We start from the raw sequence: 16,461 nt of genomic DNA on the forward strand, positions 1-16,461 counted from the left end.
TAGAGAAATGAGATGTCGATCCCGTTCTTCCTTTGCCTTCCAAGCTATGCACTCTTTTAGTTCCTTGGCTGCTTGAGCCTCACAATCGTGCCTCCTGAGCTGCTGTCTCATGCTCTCTGGCAGCTTGCTCATAATTATAGCACATCTCCTAGATGCTAAAGCATGCGTTTAAAAAGGCTCTCTGACTGCTGTTGCTGCATCTGCATCATGGCTACAATGGCGGAAATTGTCACCAGGGCCTCTACGACCACCGGAGGTACTATTGGCAGTGGAGAGAAACTTCTTCCTCCACTCTAGGGTTGGACATGTCAGTGGCATCCATGGTGTCCTTTCCAGATCTTGCCTGTACCATTAAACAGTGGATGTCCTTGTCTAAACCTCCCTATCTCAGGAAAGAAAATCTGAAGCTTTGAAACCAATGTAGCAGCAAGAAAGACTCACTCACTCTGTCTCTTACGAACTGCTAGCTGAACTGAGAGAATAATGCACTCAAACAGAAATGAAACTGTGGAGTGGGTAAGAATCTGAGGGAGGAAGGGGCCTCTGAAGAGAGAAATGGACAACTGAATAAATGTCTGCCCAATAGGGCTGAATACAACTGTATAGAACTAAATACTATATAAAGGGACTAAACCCTCACTGCAAAAGAATAGAAAGTCCTATATGAAGGGGAAGATCCCTCACTATAGATCTGCGACTTGAGGGCTGCTATGATGCAGGCCCTGCTGCTGCTGGTATCTTACTAGTAGATCCAGACAGAACCAGCTTGTAGGAACCCTGTAAAGATCACAGTCTGAGGAGCAGATCTGCTGCTGCTGGTATCCTACTTGTAGATCCAGACAGAACCAGATTGTAAGGATCACAGGCTCAGGAGCAGATCTGCTGCTGCCTGTCCCGGCCTGATCCTTTGCTGATCCTGCTGCTGGCTGGAGGGAGAACTGCTCAAAATCAGCCCTAGAAGTGGATGATGAATGAGGCCAATGGGGCCGCCTTTTATAAGTCCCCCTTGGGCCCTAGAAAGTGACTGACCAGGCCCTGGAACCGCCGACCCATGCTGGTCTGTCCAACTTGCTGCTGTCACCAACGGCTGTGATGGGCCAGGTGGCAGGCTGCCACATGGCGCCTGTTTGCTGCTTGCTGATGTGGCACCTGTGTGCGCCTCTATGTGGCCACGGACTGCTGATGCGGCAGCCTGCAAGCTGTCCATCAGCCCTGTAGCATGGCCATGGGTGTAGATGCCCATGACACCCACAAGGGATGATTATCGCCAATACAAGTGGAGATGCAGATCCTTCTTCAAAAATACAACTGGAATCAGCAATCAAAGTGAACCCAAGATGGCAGCCACATGTCAGCATGGACCACCTCCAGAATCAGCTGCCCAGACTCCCTCAAGCAGCGGGATGACCAATCTGTGTGCATGTTCACATGGGTGGATAATTTTCCAATGCATGGGAGCCACAGCCACATAACCAGATTCCAGGCTCTGATGATTGCAGGAGGCTCCAAATAGAATCTTATGGCAAAAAATAGAACAGCAGCTGAATAGAGGCAATTGAGGGGGGATATTGTGCCCTGTGCTTGTGGGGATGAACGACAAACAAATAGTGAAAGTCACTAAGAAGCATTGTTAAGCGGCAGTTAAAATTCATTCACAGTATCTCATACCCCTGTACAGCTGAACCCTAATCTTTGCAGGCAAAAGAAGAATCCTTACCCTTTCACCAATTTGACTAAATGTGGGTACAAGCATTCATCTCTAAGCTTTAGCACCTCTGAAGTAGCTGAATCCACTGCCTGGAACTGAACGAGATGCCTAGTTTCCAAGCTTTTGACAAGGGCTTTCATTTTCTCAAATGTTGCTGCAGCTTCTCCCCTCTCTTTCTGCCTTTTCATTTTGGCAGATCTCTTCTCTAGCTCCAGTTTTATGGCCTCTCCTGCCTGTATCCAATCCAACAACAACAAACTTGATATTATGAGCAAGGATAGACAGGTTAGGGATTGAGATTTACCTCCACCTCTGTTGTAATTATTCTTTGGGGCTTTTGGGATGGAGATAGTTCTCCCACCTCGGATGTAATGATTGTATTTCGGTACTTTGTTGTTTTGAACTGAATATATTACTTTTTCTTTGGGGAGGGGGGAAGGACAAAAAACTTGATGTAAGCCTCTGATCATTTTGCCAAAAGTATGGCCATTATTAGATAGAAGTAAGCATGAGAATTATGGAATAGAAGTGACGTCATAACTTAAAACAGCCTTATTTTAACCCAGTTATTGAAAGATATGATAGTTCAAGAGTAAATCTCAATGCAAAACCACACCATAAAAAATAGACAAAATTATAACCTGTAGGAAGAGTAAGCCATATTGGAAGGATGGGAACAAAGGGCAGAGTCCATTTTGTATAAGAAATCTTTTAACATGTCAGTTCCCACACAGCGAGTATCACGAATGCAAAGAGTGATTGCAGTCTGCTTTAAAAAATGTGTAAGAACCTTGAGGTGGGGGTAAAATTTCATGAGGAGACCAAGGAAAGGGACAAAGCAATAGACAAATATAAATTCTGCCACCAAAAGCATGTGCAGCACTTCCACATCTACATCAGAACTTTGGTACCTGTCTGTCACACACAATACAGCAAGGCAGCGTTCGCCCTATATCATAAGATCTCACCGATTCCTTGTCTCCAAAACTTGAAATCACTCCTTTAGTGAGATCTGAAGCCTATTGTAGAACTTCCCCAATTGAGATTGTATTTCGAGTCTGGAAACAGTGATGTATCTACTGCAAAGAAATGAATTCCATCTCTAGGAGTGACAACTCCCATCCTTTTTTTTTTTTCAAAGAATGGAACCTTCTATTAATGCTTGAAAGATTTCATACAAGACAACAGCCCTGAAGGTGCTGAGTATGAAAAAAACCGGAAAAGGCTGGAAGAAAAACCGGCCTATTCCAGAGAAGCCCAGCTCACTGCCTAGGGGATCTCTGGAACTGGGGCTAATAGCCAAGTGGGGGGACTATACAGCCAGCGAATCCCTCGCGGAGTGAAGATGTAGAAAACACCTGCAGGCCAAGCCTTGCAGAAATGAGCACGCCTCTCAATAGTCGCCCTGGAGCCTGGAGTCCACGCTCCCAGGTGGACCATAGAGTGTAAATGATATCCTGCCAGATGGCAACCAAGGTAGCCGAGGGTGGAACCGGGTGCTCTCCCATCACAAGACTGCACCGAGCCAACCCAAATGTTCCAAGCCGTGATGCTGGCTACCACCTCCCAAACACTGTCCTCCTAGGAGAAGGAGGAGCTAGGGTGTCAGGGGGGACTGCCTCGTGGAGTGCAATCCTCTGAATGCTCTGACCTTGTATCCAGTAGGCTGGAGATCTCATCAATCTGAAACGTGTGTCCTCCCTCTGTCAACCAAGCCACCATCCCCCAGGTGTAGTCTCTGTGTAGACTCTGCATGCGTGTATACCTAGATGAATCCGGGAACATTCCCAAACTCATCCTCTAAAAACACAACATAGTGCAGTTTCAATCTCACGAGAGTCACTTATAAGATTGAAAACCATAAACTCCATCACACATAGCAGGGACTAGCTACTATGACATCCCCACTGATGTCATCAACGTCCAACAGTGGGTGTAGACCATAGTATAAAAGTATGCTCTCACACATACAAATCCACACACCCACACATACTTGAGCATCCATTCATACAAAGTCTTCGTACTGAGTTTCTGTCGGCACTCCGGAGGTGAAGGGCAAACTCAGCCATGACGAAGGCTAGCACTAAAGGAGAAAGCTAATAAAAAAGTAGTCCAAATCTCTTCATTCAAGCTACAACTCCTTATGAAGTCTAAACGATTTCATTTTAGTCTCTCCCAAACGAGCATCTAAATCTAAATCTAGCTGATAGGGCAACGCACCATTTAAGATAGAAAGAATTATCGCAATACCAGCATGCCGCAACTTGGACGAAAACTTCACAAGGTGAAATTTGCATGTCCGCTAATACGGCAAAAGCATATACCTAGATAAATCCAAGAACATTCCCAAACTCATCCTCTAAAAACACAACATAGTGCAGTTTCAATCTCACGAGAGTCACTCATAAGATTGAAAACCATAAACTCCATCATGCATAGCAGGGACTAGCTACTATGACATCCCCACTGACGTCATCAACGCCCAACAGTGGGTGTAGACCATAGTATAAAGTATGCTCTGCATTCGTGTCATGATCCTAAGGCTCTCATCCAGATCCTCGCTGCACTACGACAGCTCCATTGGCAATGTGGGATAGTCTCCAGGACACCATCTGAGCAACAGTGGCACTGCCCCTCCACTCGCATATGCTCCAACCACAGGCCGATGGGCAAGCCTCCGTGGACTACTAGCCAGAAGAAGTATGAAATCTTCCTCGGCCGCAAGCTGGACCACAACCACGTCCAAAACCTGGAGCAAATATCCCGGGGCACTCTCTGGGTCACCCAGTGTCTCTCCCACGAGGGAGTCCACCTCGACGAGTCCATCTGAAGTCTCGTGCTAATCCATGTGGTGTAGGAAAAGAAAGGCACCTCATCTATCGTCTCAGCTAGACCGCCCCTGGAGGGCCAGAACCACTCCCCCAGATCCCTCTGGACCTCCCTCGGGGTCTACCCTCCCAAAGCGAGAGGCACTATCGAGAGGCGTCCTGCTCTGAGATCCTAGGAGGATCAATGTGCCACTCCTTCCCCAAGCGTCCTACCACTCTGATCATCTGCCAGTGTATCCCATCAAGACTCCCATCCATCTCAGGGTTACTCCCAGTGAGGGGCTGAAGTACGCCTCCAGGTCCTACAAGGAAGAAGCCGGGGTGCATGCTGCCGCGCTGCATCAAAATCCTCAAGGGAACACCAGTACGGGAAAACTGTCCCAACCATCTGCTGTCTCTCCAAATGTGAAGTCCTTCCCACCAGGACTCAGGAATGGCTAAGTCGATCTCGCCCATCCGTTGCCCTACCCCTCTCAGATGCGCTAGGTCATCAAGCCTCGCCTCTGCCTCCATAGGTGGTCTGCTCCAGTGACCAAAAAACCCTATTGTACCATTGTCCCACTATGCCCAGCCAATGTGAGTCCGTTGCCCAAGCATACGTCCCTCCTGATCTCTGACCTCTGGGTGCCACATAAGGAGCTGGCGCTCAAACTCCTCTCTGCATCTAAGCAGAGCACAGATGAGACCCCCTGCTAGTCTCTGCCAAACCCTGTGAAGACTCCTCATCAGGGGGGAGCCCTTCCCCGTAAGGGGGGCCTCTAAGAAGATCCATCTATGTGAAGGCTGCCACTGTCCCCCAGTGCGTGGGGTGTTCCTCAGAAGCCCTCTCTGTAAGAGGAGCTTCCAAGGCTCGGCACCTGGGGTGAGGCCACAAACCACCAACTTGCCCAGAAGGGACTTGCTCTGCATTTCCGGATCAATGATGCCCAAGCCTCCCAGTGCCTGCGGCATGATCACCGTCTGCCAAGCTACTCGGACCCTAGTGTTCCTCATGCCGTCTAAACCTCTGCCCAGAGAAGTTCTGTACCAATCGTCGGAGCTGCCCAATGCATCCTATGTGAAAGCACCAACAAGAGGCAATATACCAGGCAATGGCAAGAAGGACCTGGTTTGCCACTAAGGCGCGACCTACGAGGGAGAGTTTGGCCAAGCTCCAATAGAGAAGCATGCGCCGAACACTCTCAAGAACCGGGACAATCTGTTGCTCTGCTCTGATGTCAATACCCACCTGGCATCCAAGGTATCTCACTGTCTGGCCCCATGGTATCCATCTGAAACCAAAGTCACTCCCCCACTCATGGATCTCTTGTGTCTCCTCAAAGCCCGTGAAGAAGCTTATGGATTTCGTCCAGTTGATCAGTACCCCCGAGGTCTCACAAATAGATAGCCAAGGCGCCTCTGACTCTCTCTAGACTCGCTATGGTGCCCTCAACATACAAAGCCGTGTCATCTGCAAACTCCAAGTCAAGGAGCTCCTCTTACCTGATTGGGAGCCTCAACCCTGTGAGACCCGCCACTTGTGATCTCAAATAGTAGCCCAGAGCCTCCGCTACAAACAAGAAGAGGAAAGGAGCTATTGGGCAGCCCTGGCGGACCGAGCGAGAGAGAGGAAAGGCCTCGCTTGTGTGTCCTCCGATAATCATCTAACTAGAGCTCACTGCGTATAGCACTGAAACTCCTCTGACCAATTGGTCTGAGAAACCCAATCTCCTCATAGTGCCCTTGAGGAAAGACCACTCCACCCTGTCGTAGGACTTCTCGAAGTCCAAGAGAAGGATGGTCAGTGGCTGTGACTCCTCCCTGGACCAATCCACTGCCTCCCAAAACGTGAAGATGTTGTCCAAGATGCTGCACTCCTAGACAAACCCAGTCTTGTCATGGATGATGTCAGTAAGATGAGGCCGTAACCGCAAACTCAAGACCATGGCGCGGATCTTGTATGCAGTATCAAGCAGAGTGATCGGCCTCCACTGTCGGATATCTGACCTATCTCCCCCTTTCGGGATTAAACAAATCCACCCCCTGCGCAAGGACTGAGGGAGAAGGCTTGTGTCAAAAATCTCCTGGCAAGCTAAACGGAAAGGGGTGGAGATCATCTCCCAGAAGTTCCGGAAGAAGGCCGGAGTCAAGCCATCCTCCCCCGGACATGTCTGGGTCGGGAGAGCCTTGAGGGCTCCCAGAGCTCCTCATCTATGAAAGGCTCCTTAAGTCTGTTGCATAAGTCCCGCGAGACTACTGTCGGAACGTGATCCCAAACTAGCTCTCAGGCCACAAGACCGGCTAGGGTCATCCTCTCTGTCTGAAAGAGCTAGCTATAAAAACCGGTGGTCATGTCAAGAATCTCCTGGGGTCAGTGTGTACGATGCCCTGCGAATCCCGGAGACGCTGTAGCTGTGTGCCAGTCGATCGGGGCCCAATGGTCTGAAAGAACTGCTTCATCATCCTGTCCCCCTACTGTACCCATCGGGCCTGGGAGGAATGGTAGGAGAACTCAGCCCACCGCAGCTCCGTGTCCTATAGCTCGAGACGAGCACTCTCCAATCTATCACTAAGCCACTGAGACACTGGGTCCTGCTCCCTGAGTCTCTCGATGGAGGCGAGGTCTCTCCTCAAAGCCCGCTCACGCTCTTGAAGGGTCCTCCTCCGCTTGAAGGCGTGAGCCTGCAGCTCCACACTGCTCCTCTGAATCGCATCGGCAACCCATGCAGCCCAGTCCTCACTCGGTGCTATTTCTGAGTGCTCCCAGATCTCTACCATAACCTATTGAATCTCCTCATCCTGCAAGAGGTCCTCTGGAATGTGGACCCCCTTCTGGGGGAGACCTCAGCGGGGCTGATCCAAATGAAGTACCACAGGAGAGTGGTTGGACATCGTGGTACCTGCCAGAATCCTGATAGCGCCGCCTCTATGTAATGCCTAGTCCCCAACATAGAAGCAGTCTAATCTCTCGAGCAATCCATCGTGTCTCCTCTGTCCAAAGGAGAAGAGAAGGCTGCCACGAGTCCTGCTGAACTCTAGCTCTCCATGGGTCTCTGCCACTGATCATGAAAATGAACTGCTCCCAGGTACTACGCTCTGCTGCTGGCATCTCAGAGAACGAGGCGCCGCCCTGCTTGTCTTCCCCAAACTCCAAGTTGTTGAAGTCCCCTCCAACAATTCAGGAGTCAACCTCCGGAAGACACTCTGACAGCCTCCTCTAAAAGGCCAGGCGATGCTGTCTACACGCTAGGGCATACACATTCAGAATTCCAATCCTGAACTCTCCCTTCCGAACTCCCATCCAAACTGCCCGTCCTGGAATGAGCTCGCCCTGATCATAGACCTCTAGAGCCAAGGTCTGTGAGATTGAGATGCAGACCCCTCCGCTGTCCTACTGCGCGAGACTACTCCTCTGGACCTCTCCCTGGAAGAAGGTGATGGCGTCGTCTAATGTCTGCTGCTGAAAACATGTGCTCCTGAATCATAAGGATGTCCACTGCACGCCCTACCACTGCCCTCTGCAACTCCTGCCGAAGCAACTCGTACGGCAGCTGGCTACGAACACGGTCATGGAGCCCGTGTACGTTTCAACTCACTATGGTCCAGCTCATGAGGACAGGGGAGTCAGGAACAAGGCTCTCCTATGGGTGGGTGCCTGTCCTAGAAAGACTGCCTTGTGTGATTTTGCCGGGGGTTTGGACGGCGAGTAGTCAATGTATGTGCGGCGTCATACTAGGGTGGATACCGGCTCCATACCGATCTTCCGTGCCCACTTCATCATGAAGGAGGCTTCCACCCCGAACAACTCCACACACGTCTGGAGGGGCCAGAAGTGTGCCTGCTCCACCTTTGCCTCCATCGGCAATCTGATAACTCCCGTCACTAAACCACACAACGGCTCCTCGCGCGTGAAGCTCAGCTAAAAGTTCACCTCCGCGCCATGGGCATACCAAAGATCTAGTCCCTGTGGTACCATCCACTCGTCCATCATGAGCATAAGCTCATTACCCAAAATAGCATCAAACACCTCCGGGGACCACTTCTCCAACCCTGTGGAGGCAAAGGAAAATCTCCAAATGGGGTGTGTCTGAGATCCCACTGCACTGATCAAACCCCCCTTTCGGGGCTGAAGGACCATGAGCGTGATCTCCAATGGTAGAGGATATGAGTCCAGAATCTCCAGATAGTTCCAGGGTCCTAACCTCCAGAAGTCCCGCGGTAAGGGACACCCAGGCTAGAGGTTGGGAGCTGCTAGCCAGGAGGACGAGCCTCGTCTCTCAGGATCCCTCTCTGAGCAGACCTGTTGCTGCCATGAGGAAGCAGAAGGGGGCGTCGTCGTTCCCTTGCCTGATGGCAAGGGTGTCGAAGCGAAAGAAGCTGCTACTGAAGCGGAGAGGGGAGCGACGAGAGAGGGAGAGGTCAGGACGCGGAGGACGGGTCGTGAGAGTGACCATCGGAGGGGGGCTGAGGGAGGGGGGCGGGAGGGGGAGGGGGAGGGGGAGGGGGAGGGAAAAGGGCAACCTCAGGTCCCCCCTGCTAATCAGACTTGCCGAGGCTCTGCATCGGCTCCTCCCAGCCCTCGTCGGGCTAGCGACTGCAACTTCCGCCGTCGCCGCATCTAGAGATCCTGGGGCTCTCTGCTGTTGCAAGGGTGGCTGGACTTTCGAAGCTGGAGGATCGGCTGGATGGGCAGAGGCTCCTGTTGTTCCTCTTTCGAGGCCTCTCAGTCAACCCTGTTCCTCTCCCTGCGGTTGGCCCTCTGTCTACGGCGTTTGCGGGCCTGCTTGCTTGTTTTCTTTTTCTTTTTAACATGTGTCCAATTCCCTTCCAAGGGGGTAACCCATGGGGTCTGAGACTCTTGCTGCTCCTGCCTGAGAGGGCGCTGAACTCGGGCCTGCTGACTCTACCTACTCTGTGGAGGAGGTACACGAGGAAGGCCATGGGGACAATCTCTGGCGAGGTGACCCATCTGTCTGCATCAAAGACATTGGCCTGGTAACCCGGAGATCTCCACCCTCTGGCGAAGTGTGTCCCCTTCTAGGATCTCGAGAAGGATCAACTCTGGGAGGGACTCCGAACTCTCCACCACTAGTCTCATCCTGGGGACTCCATCATCTGCCAGAACGGAGGCGGTCATCTCTGGCGGGGACTCAAGCACCGTGCTAAATACCCAACCAATGGAAGGGAGGATGGCTCGATACTCCTTGGGGAGACCTAGGAAACAGAGTGTAACCAGAAACTGTGGAACATGGTGTGTCGTATCAATGTCCTCCACTATGAACCCATGATACCAAGGAAAGAGGTAGACAAGGTGCGGGCCAAGGAGTATGGGGCTCTGCTCCACAAGTGTCAAGGCGGTGCCAGGGGAGCTCAGCTGGATGAGAAAAACGCCTCGTCCATAGATGGTGACCTCCTGGATGTGGTCACCCTCTAATGTCAAGCTCGCCTGGATCCACTTTCGCACTTGTCTCCGTGTAGGTGTGAGGCCCACAATTCTGTCCACAAGCGCCTTGTCCTGGAGGGATTGAACTGCCTGCTGTACCTATTGCTTGTTAGCTGGGGAAAGAAGGACCTTGATAGCTGTGGGAGTCGAGGGTGCTGCCATAGAACCCCTCTGGCCAGACCAAAGGTCGCCACCAAGATTTTCTTTCACCTTAACATACACGAATGCTCCCGCTGCAAGGAGGCAAATGGAAAAGGAAAAGAAAGAACGACGCGGCGAGGCGAGGTGGAAAGGCGGAGGAGAGAGAAGGAGAGGGCGGCAGGGAAAGTATAGGGGAGGAGACTCGAGAGGAAGGAGGGAGATGAGAAGGAGGAAGGAATGAAGAGGAGGAAGGAGGGCGAGAGAGGCGGGAGAAGAGGAGAAGAAGGAGGGGGGAGGCGGAGTGGCGAGGGGGGTGCACTGGCAGGAGGGCAGAAGGGCGGGAGGATGTGCGGGGCGGCAAGGAGGGGAGTGGGAGGCAAGGAGGCGGAAGGAGGAGTGGAGCCGGGGAGAAGCTAGGGCGGGGGGCGGAGGTGGAGCGGGGAGGGTAGGGCAGAGCGGAGAGGGAGGAGGGGTGAGGCGGAGCGAGGGCGAGGGCGAGGGCGAGGGCGCGGCAGGGAGGAGGGGCGACGAGGAGGAGGGGGCAGCGGGCGGAGCAAACAAGAGCTGCGGGTAGCCTGCAGGCCGCCGCAGGGAGCTCACCGAGCAGCTCCTCCATTTTTCAAGACTGGCTACTAGCTGACAACTCCCATCCTAGCCCTGCTTATCTTCAATTTAGCTCCATCCTGGGGTGAAAAATCCAATGCCCGTCCTAGCTTCAATTTTAGTGTACAATATAACCCCCCTATCAGCCTTCCTGTAACAGCCACTCGTGTCTTTTTTTTTTTTTTGCGAAAAAGGAAAAGAATTTATATTAAAAGGTAAATAACTACAAAATAGAGGAAAACAGCAGAGCTCAGACCAGCTCCCATGAAGCCTGACCTAGTGCCATTACAAAGCTCGAGAAGGCACTGTCTCAATTTGCAAGCTCTAACGCCTCATGGTGAACTTGAAATTGCAAGTCTGAGGGCAATCTCCCTGGCTTAAACACTATATCATTCCCTAAGCGCCAATGTACTGGATGGTAGATGCTCTGATAAGTTGCCAAATTTTGCACAACTCTTCTGACATTAACCCACTCCTGTCTTGCCAGCAAGCTTTCTAAAGCAGCCTACGAGGAACTGTATCGCCACTAAGGAGCACTAGCAGATTTCCTGCCTACGAGTGGAGGCATAGAACTGCATTAGTCCTGCATGCACCCTCAGATAGGGCCCCTACACTGTGCTTCGTCCCAGCCTTCAACCTGTACTTCATGACATGCACATTGCACTGGACTTCCCATGACGTAGAACCCTATTAAAAATTCTCCTCACGGGTTATGCCTAGTATATGATAGACTTCGTGTCACAGCAAGCTGGGCTACCCTGACCTTAACTCTTGATTTGGACAATCCAAAGGGGCAACAATATAGTTGTGGGACAACCAGAGGAGTAGCAATATAAACGTGGGATCATCAGATTGACACATAGTAGGTGGATATAGTGTCCTAAGTTTTATATGACATGGGTCAGTTGGTGGAGGGACCTGCTAGCTGTGGCCCAAGGCAAATGTCAGTAAGAGTGGGTGAGCTGCATTGGAAGGCAAAGCTCTCCAGTCTCCAGCCCTGAGCTGAGCACTCGACTGAGGACACACTGTCTAGTGATTACCTGTGGTGGCATGAGATGTCTTGTGGCTAACTAGAGATTGGCCCTGGATGCCATACTTACTTCCAAACATGGGGGTGAACTTTGGATTGAGGTCCTATGGCATGGTTCTGTACCATGTCCAACAATTTACTCTGTAGTATAACTCATGTTGATGATGCAGCTCAACTTATGGTCACAACAATTGGTACAGACCCACAAAGAGAAAATCATTGATTTACACACATAATATGACAGTGGACAAGAATCATTCACGGGATGGAGCTAAATCAAGATGTCCTTGCAATAGCATCATTGGAATATGCATTACGATTTGATTTTCCTCCAAGGCCCCAAAAATATATGTGTTTTTGAAGAGTTGTAATCAACAGTGTTGGCATGCTGTGTTGTACAAATTGGAAGAGCAATCCAATAGAGTATCAAATTTACTTGAAGCTAGACGAATGCCACAAAATTTAATACCTGGGTTAATTGCCACATCCTGTAGATGCTCAAATGATCACTTATCTGAAGAAAAACGCTTGCACAGAAATGCATCCAGTAAGAATGACATTTCAGTTCATGCGAGGATTGGAGACAAATTTTGTGTAATCTAGCGATTTTGAAGATTCCATGGTGGGGATCAGGGCATGCAAAATGGCACACAAGCTTGCAAGCATTTAGAAATGCTTGAACATGTCAAAGTGTGCAAAATTGGCAAGAGTGCTCAAACAGGTCAAATGAATTGAATAGCAACTGACGTTGGCCGCATTTGAATAGCAGCATACAAGTAAGTTGCTCCGGTAATAATTTATGTCTGCCATGTTGCGATTTTCAATCCAACTGGGTTAAGAGCGACTCTTGCGCAAGCTTCTCCAGCAAATCACCATCCCTTCCTCATACGTGTCTAGAATTCCCCATTAGCTTGAGGGCATTGAACAAGCCCATCTCATCCTCATATGGGGGCTCACAATGGGAAAATGACCTCCAACAAAACTTGCCGAAGGCGCATGACTTCTTTGCTGAAAAGTAAACCCAAATTCTAGCCCAATTATACCACCAACTGTGGCAATGCCAATCTATGTCATAAACTCACTCGAATCTCTAAGATCTCTTGGTTCGTCTGGATCAAAGACGAGTAACAATCTTCCTCCATGAGACCGTACAACACAGAGACAAGCTGCTCAAGGCATAGAGCCAAAGTCCACTCAGAGAGTGATTACTAATTTTTTACGATCAGATAGCATGGACCAGCAGTCCCCAATGAGACGACGCAACCAAGACCCAAAGCAAGAGACATTACAGACTCTCTAGCACATTGACACACAGATAAGGCTGAAGGACTCCCCTCCATGTTTGCTGGACCAAGGACATAGCTAAGGGGGGTGACAATGGCACTCGTCCGACAGGAAGCTATTGCAACAAGACTACAACGGACCATGCAGATTGATCACCATCAATGCTCTATCACGGGTTTTATCACTCCATGACACTGATCCCCCGCTGAGCCTCTGCTTGCTGATACCCTCCTATCCATTCTCAGTCGCCCAGTCGACCTGGTTCCTCAAACTACAATACAGAAGACCCCCACAGTGTAGCCACACTGCAAATCTATCTTTCTTTCCACAGCCTCATAGACCCTAACAAACAAACTTTCTTTCTTTCTTTCTTTCTTCCATGCACCTCATGCCTCCAATCAGAGAATCTAGGCTCATCCTCACCTCCCCCAGTGATGATTGTTGTGCCCTCAATCTCACTGATTGAGCAACTCCGTCTGTCCTTCACTATATGTTTGTCACATATATCAGACAACAACAAAGAAGCTTTCCCTACACTGATATCTCATCACATTTAAAGAACAAGAAAAGCTCTTGAGGGACATGCCTACCTTCGACACTCCAAGACAAACTCGTAAGCTCCATCTACGTTATGCACATACAAAATATCATTCATTTATAACAAATTGCAAACACGTACCTTCACTTCCTCATACAACTTCTTCTCCCATGCAAGGAGTTTGTCTAATGTGGAGGCATGGCTTTCATCATCATCATTGTGAGAACTAACATGTACATCCATGCTAGACAAAGGTGTCCTTGATGAAGATTTGCCCCAAGCCAAAATATTGGACACTCTCTCGTGATGTTCCTTCATCCCTATGCCAATCAAAATTAAGAATAGTTAAAATACTATGCAATCTCTCTTTGGCTCTCTCTCTCTCTCTGTCTCTCTCACACAGCTTGTTTGTATCAGGATTTTTCACAGTCTCCTAGACCCATCGGTCTTTCGAAGACTTTAATAAACTTTCTTTCTTTCTTTCTTTCTCTCTCTCCCCCAGTAAAGGAATGTTGAACTCTCTAAAGTAGAGCATGCAAACAAAGCAAGGAAATGGGCAGTTTACCAAGATGGACTAACATAAATTAGAGATTTCAAATCTAAACCCAAAGACTCTCAATCATAAACTGACGTAATGAAGGCTACTTTATGATAGGACTAGATAATAGTTATGTGCTATAATAATCTCGAGCTGAGATGCAATGTGCACTCCTCAACTCTCTGTCACTCATAGTTGTAGTAGCTACTCTTAGTATGTACTTTATCTCATAGGCCCGTGAGGCCTTCTGAAGACGTTAATATAACTCTCTCTCTCTCTCTCTCTCTCTCTCTCTCACTCTCTCTCTCTCCCTCTCGGAGCAGTCTTCACAGGGCCACTTTTCATGATGATCCATGCAGCATAATGCATTGGTCTCGCCCTTTCCTCCTTACAATTATGCTTATCATAACTAGTGGCATATTGTAGAATGTGTTGGTCCAAACCCTTGTGCCAAAGCTAGGCCATTAAATTTTCACAATACTAGTCATGTAGTCTTTCTTCTGTATCTTTATTGTTACTGCATTCCACAGTGGAAACAATTCTATTACATTTCCAATCTCTTTGGGGGGGGGAGGGGGCACATTTGAAGAACTCCTCTAGAAAAGCAACAGCATAATACATTGGTCTAGCCCTTTCCTCGTACAATTACGCTTATCATAACTAAGTGACATATTGTAGAATGTGTTGGTCCAAACCATGTGCCAAAGCTAGGCCATTAAATTGCTCACAATACTAGTAATATAGTTTTTCTTCTATATCTTTCTTGGTACTACATTCCACAGTTCCAATCTCTTAAGCACCCTTACCCCATTATGAGATTTTCTCTCCATGCAAGAGCTTCTCTTTGGCCTCCCTAATTTTCATCTGTGGCCAAAGACTCTGCATGTTTGGTCACTCATGTCTTACCTTTTAAAACACATACCAATATTTTCTACTATGGCGATCCCATTTGCAGCCGTAAACTCCTCCCCTTTGTTCCGCCATTCTCTCTTTGATAGATCCTTTCGATGAATGCTAGCATACCTTCCAAGTTCAATTTTCCTTTTTAGGAATTTCTTGCACTGAGTTTCCTTAAAATACCATGTTGCTTGTAATTGCACATATTGTAACACCTTATTTAATTTTCTATTTTCTCTTCTCTCTCATGTATTCATTCTCTCTTTTGTTGTTTTGCTTAATTGCATGGTTGGCTTGAAGCATTTGTCGGCTATTTCATTTTAATTATGGCCAGTTAATTGCTCTTTTCCATGTAGCTAGCACCCCAATAATAGTCCGCAATTGCTTTCTCTTGGTCAAACATATTGTTAGAAGTTTCAGTGTATTCCATTCTCAAGCAGGCCTAGTGGTTCTTTCACCAAGCTTTTGCCTCTCATGTACCCCATCTATTGAGATGGATAACGCTCTATAATCAGATTCTATCATCTTGCCCTTAATGTAGAAACCCTTTATTGCTCTAGTAGGCTGGAATTGATATTGGACCCTTTTGGGTTTTGCATGTGTACACATCAGCTAGCTGAACACACTTCTTCCATCATATATGTAGCACAAAGCATCCACACAAGGTAAACAAATGCCTGCGTGCAACATTGATAGCCCCCTCTTTGTTTAGATATTATGTGTCATGTTTTTCTATCCTCATTACTCTACCCACCTCTTCACTCCTCAATTTGTTCTTCCCTCAAATGATGATTGTTTGGACAAGGGTATGTCGTAGCATTATTTCCATAGTTTGCATCAATGGGAGACTAAAGGGAGTCAAAGCAGCATGCTGCCGTGCATATTGAATTCCATACTTTGATCACGTCAGCCTCAAATTCCCTTTTACTCCTTTCATTTGTGCTTATCCAATAGCATTGCCTTGCCTTCTTTGATGAAAGCTATTTCACCCTCTTCTTTGCTTTTCAAACTTTCCCTAGTTTGGTTGTCTTCGAAAAGTATTGACTCTCGGTAATCCCATGTTAATTACATAGGTTGTCATTTTGGGATGTGTTTGGGACTTTATCTTTCTACCTCCTCAAAGACTTTCTGCCACTGTAATTCGGATATATGTATGGATTGTTGGAAAGGTCACCTCCCCATCTGTAAGCCCCCATATGAGGAGGGCATGGGGAGGGAGACCTAGGGCATGTGCCTAAAAGACTCATGGTGGAGAGGGGGCTGCCACATGGGCAGCACCTCTCAGGGAAAGGGCTGAAGGGGCTGTCACACATGGACAGCACAGCAGCCTGGCAGAGGCGCCTCAAGGACTGTGCATACGGGCTGGAACAGGCCCCTTACAGAGGCGCACAGGAGGGTGGACTGAGGTGACATGGCACAGCCAAGGCGCACACATGTGGGCAGTTCAGGGTGCTAGAAAGGGGCACAGCAGA

At 48.9% G+C, this 16,461-nt stretch overlaps 1 protein-coding gene across 2 annotated transcripts in view; it reads right to left on the reverse strand.

The window, feature by feature from the left end:
- Positions 1-16,461, reverse strand: part of LOC147906273 (protein ALTERED PHOSPHATE STARVATION RESPONSE 1-like) — a 73,767-nt gene that overhangs the window by 3,426 nt on the left and 53,880 nt on the right. For both annotated transcript variants that reach the window (XM_087377625.1, XM_087377624.1), the window contains exons 2-3: positions 13,696-13,874; positions 1,718-1,941 (exon numbers count right to left, since the gene is read on the reverse strand). In XM_087377625.1, the coding sequence (XP_087233751.1) occupies positions 1,718-1,941; positions 13,696-13,874 (403 nt within the window). The remainder of the gene's footprint in view (positions 1-1,717; positions 1,942-13,695; positions 13,875-16,461) is intronic.

Source organism: Dipteris shenzhenensis, chromosome 1, assembly GCF_047967505.1.
Source record: "Dipteris shenzhenensis isolate YYH24624 ecotype China chromosome 1, Dip_SZ_1.0, whole genome shotgun sequence".
NCBI lineage: Eukaryota > Viridiplantae > Streptophyta > Polypodiopsida > Gleicheniales > Dipteridaceae > Dipteris > Dipteris shenzhenensis.